General features: G+C 48.3%; 1 protein-coding gene across 1 annotated transcript in view; it reads left to right on the top strand.

Moving 5' to 3' along the window:
* The window catches only part of LOC106807341 (oocyte zinc finger protein XlCOF19-like), a 16,918-nt gene that overhangs the window by 13,707 nt on the left and 2,776 nt on the right, over positions 1-435 (top strand). The window contains exon 4 of the mRNA XM_014809649.1: positions 95-262. Coding sequence (XP_014665135.1) covers positions 95-262 — 168 coding nt within the window. The remainder of the gene's footprint in view (positions 1-94; positions 263-435) is intronic.

The following is a 435-nucleotide window of genomic DNA, read 5'->3' as shown; positions in this document are numbered from 1 at the left end:
TTAATAACGATGTCTTAATAACGATGTCTTAATAACGATGTCTTAATAACGATGTCTTAATAACGATGTCTTAATAACGTGTTCGTCGTTGCAGGTGAAAAGCCGCACAAATGCAAGAAGTGCGGACGCGGTTTCAAGCAGCTGACACACCTGACGTACCACATGCGCACGCACAGCGATGTCAAGCAGTACACGTGTGAGTACTGCGGCAAGGGATTCAATCAGAAGGGCAACATGCAAGCGCATATTTACAGCCACACGGGTACGTGCGGCCTAGCAGAGACGGTTGATGCGCGTGAGAGAGAGAGTCTCTGTGTGTGTGTGCGCGTTCTCCTCCATCGCGCGCGACCGCGGAGGCGGCATAATAATTGAATAATTAAACAGCTAAACAGCTAAACAGCTGAACAGCCAAACAGCTAAACAGCTAAACAGCTG

The sequence above is a fragment of the Priapulus caudatus genome, unplaced genomic scaffold (genome assembly GCF_000485595.1).
Source record: "Priapulus caudatus unplaced genomic scaffold, Priapulus_caudatus-5.0.1 Scaffold209, whole genome shotgun sequence".
Taxonomy (NCBI): Eukaryota; Metazoa; Priapulida; class Priapulimorpha; order Priapulimorphida; family Priapulidae; genus Priapulus; species Priapulus caudatus.
The sequence above is the reverse complement of the archived record's forward strand: the minus strand, read 5'-3'. Positions and strand labels throughout refer to the sequence as shown.